The following is a 2,500-nucleotide window of genomic DNA, read 5'->3' as shown; positions in this document are numbered from 1 at the left end:
GATATTATAACATTTAAATGTATGCTTTCTTTCACCTACTCTGACAGACCCATCACGCATAGCATCCATTTCCTTCAATCAAACGGTTGCTCAGGAAGATGTGGTGCTGCTCAATTGCACGGCTGATGGTAATCCAGAACCAAACATCACTTGGACGAGGCTGTCGGATAACAGTATTGTCAGGATGCCTCTGAACATCACAGGGAAACAGGATGAAGGGGGCTACAGATGCACTGCTTACAATGGAATTGGAAATGCGGCCACTTTTGATGTCTTAATTACTGTTCAATGTAAGTCTCTAGTATCAAGCCACAATACAGTGTTAAGTATTTATACTACAATATTTAGTAACACGATGGTGCCTGATAAAATATTGCGTCACCATATTCCGTCACAAACGATCTGCTGCTCATGAGTTCAGTCGTTTCTTCTCAGAAGGAATACTTGAACATGATTGGGCAAGAAAAGTCAAGCGTACATTCGGTGGTCATCTTTATATATAGAAACCAGTGAAGGGAATCAGAGTGGACTGTCAATCATAGTGCAGTAATGATCCTTTGGCATGTCCTACAACAGTGAAAAACCAGACAGTTGATTGCAATTTTAGTTTGCTTGCACTGTGACAAAGGCCGCATCGAGAAAAGAGGAGCAATGGCCCAGATGTCTGCATATATTTAATATTTATTGCAAAAGTACAACTTAGTGCTGATTACCTGAGCTGTTTATTGAGCGGATTTGGTCTAAGTGCGCCTGAAAGGCAGTTTCCCTGACTTCTACCTTTAAAGGAGATAGTCATTAGTACCGAATCCCCCACCCCTTTCCAGAATTGTGTTTCATTGAAACTTTGCTTGAACTACTGTCCTGCTAACTAGATTTTTAGTTACAGTGCCTCCATGTGTATATGTGCTTAACGTAGCTGCGGACAGTAGCGAGGTTTGGTTCCCTGCGTTGTGCTGCCAGGTCTTTTCTGTTGTGTGATTTTATTTTAGTTTACCGTCCCATTAACACAGTCTTCTCATCAAGTTTGATCAAAAACAAAGTTCACTTTAAAGTTAACTTCACGCTCGTATGCAATGCTGATGCAAATCCATCTGCAAGATATAGATTGTACAAAGGACAGGAAAGCTTGGAGGAACATAGCAATGGCTCTTATCTAACACATATTACTAACAGAATAAAGCAGTTGACCTACTTATGCATTCCATTCAATGACTTTGGTGATGGACCCTCAAAGACAATCAATGTCACAATTTACTGTAAGTTTGTATGCATCGACTGTTCATCTAAAATTCTACTTTCCTTGACTCGTATGTTTCATCATTTTTACTATGTAGGTGACGAAACAGTAGATGTATCATCAATGTATCATAACCTTTTTTTATACCGTCATCATGAAACAGTGATGTCAAAGACTATGCCGAAATATATGATTCGTGTCTCGAGAGATTTCTAGCGAGGTGGTTGCAAGTCCAGGATACATGTATTTTGCAGTTCTGTTGCATGTAGTAAGAGTGGCAAAAAAACGTATATTAGGACTTCTCTTCAAACACAACATCAAGTTTGCTAATGTTTTGTTTTTGACAGATCCACCGAACATAACATCCATTTCCTTAAATCAAACGGTTGCTGAGGGAGATGTGGTGCAGCTCAATTGCACAGCTGATGGCAATCCAGAACCAAACATCACCTGGACCAGACTGTCTAATGACAGTATTGTCAGCATGCCACTGACCATCACAGGAAAACAGAATGAAGGGGGCTACAGATGCACTGCTCACAACGGAATTGGAAATGTGGTTACTTCTGATGTCTTTATTGCCGTTCAATGTAAGCCTATATTATTAATCCACAATACAGTATTAAGTATAATTAAGGGTGCGTTTTCTTGGGAAAATCCAAAAACGGATTTCTGATCTAGGATCAATGAATTCTTCAGAGTAAAAACAAACAACGCAAAATCCGGAAAAGGATTATTTTCCATGACAACGCAAAGAAACAAACCCAGAGTTGTGCGCAAATTGTAAAAACCAAAAAAAATTAGCGGTTAACTTTGTTTTGGAGGAATTCTTCAATGAAAATGTCACCAAAAAAAAAATAAAAAAGCGGTCGATAAAAAGAAATGACGAAAAACATGCTTTTTACTCCTGCTGTCAAGAAACTTTTCGTGTAATTTCTGGTGTGAAATTTTCAGAAAACCTAACTATTTTTGTCCTATTCATGTCTTCGATCGTACGGCAAAAATGGCGCGAGAAAAACACTTGGGCTAAACTATCGCGCCCGGTAGCTGTTGTGTATCACTTTTCCAGGGAAAACCGCTTGTCGAAAGTACTTTTTTTCAAATCCTTTCCCAAAAAAACGCTGAAGTGATGAATCTCGAAATACGGATTTAGATTTAATCCGAAGTATCCTCCTCGAGAGGTGGATACTTTGGATTCATGATCTGTTTTTGGATTTCGCCAAAAATCCGTTTTTGGATTTTCCCAAAAACACGCATCCTAAA

At 39.0% G+C, this 2,500-nt stretch overlaps 1 protein-coding gene across 1 annotated transcript in view; it reads left to right on the top strand.

Moving 5' to 3' along the window:
• Window positions 1-2,500, top strand: part of LOC138030378 (MAM domain-containing glycosylphosphatidylinositol anchor protein 1-like) — a 157,475-nt gene that overhangs the window by 989 nt on the left and 153,986 nt on the right. Inside the window, exons 2-4 of the mRNA XM_068878298.1 lie at window positions 48-290; window positions 990-1,256; window positions 1,585-1,827. Coding sequence (XP_068734399.1) covers window positions 48-290; window positions 990-1,256; window positions 1,585-1,827 — 753 coding nt within the window. The remainder of the gene's footprint in view (window positions 1-47; window positions 291-989; window positions 1,257-1,584; window positions 1,828-2,500) is intronic.

This window comes from Montipora capricornis, chromosome 13, assembly GCF_036669925.1.
Source record: "Montipora capricornis isolate CH-2021 chromosome 13, ASM3666992v2, whole genome shotgun sequence".
Taxonomy (NCBI): Eukaryota; Metazoa; Cnidaria; class Anthozoa; order Scleractinia; family Acroporidae; genus Montipora; species Montipora capricornis.
Note: the sequence above shows the minus strand (reverse complement) of the source record. Positions and strands in the feature narration are given on the sequence as shown.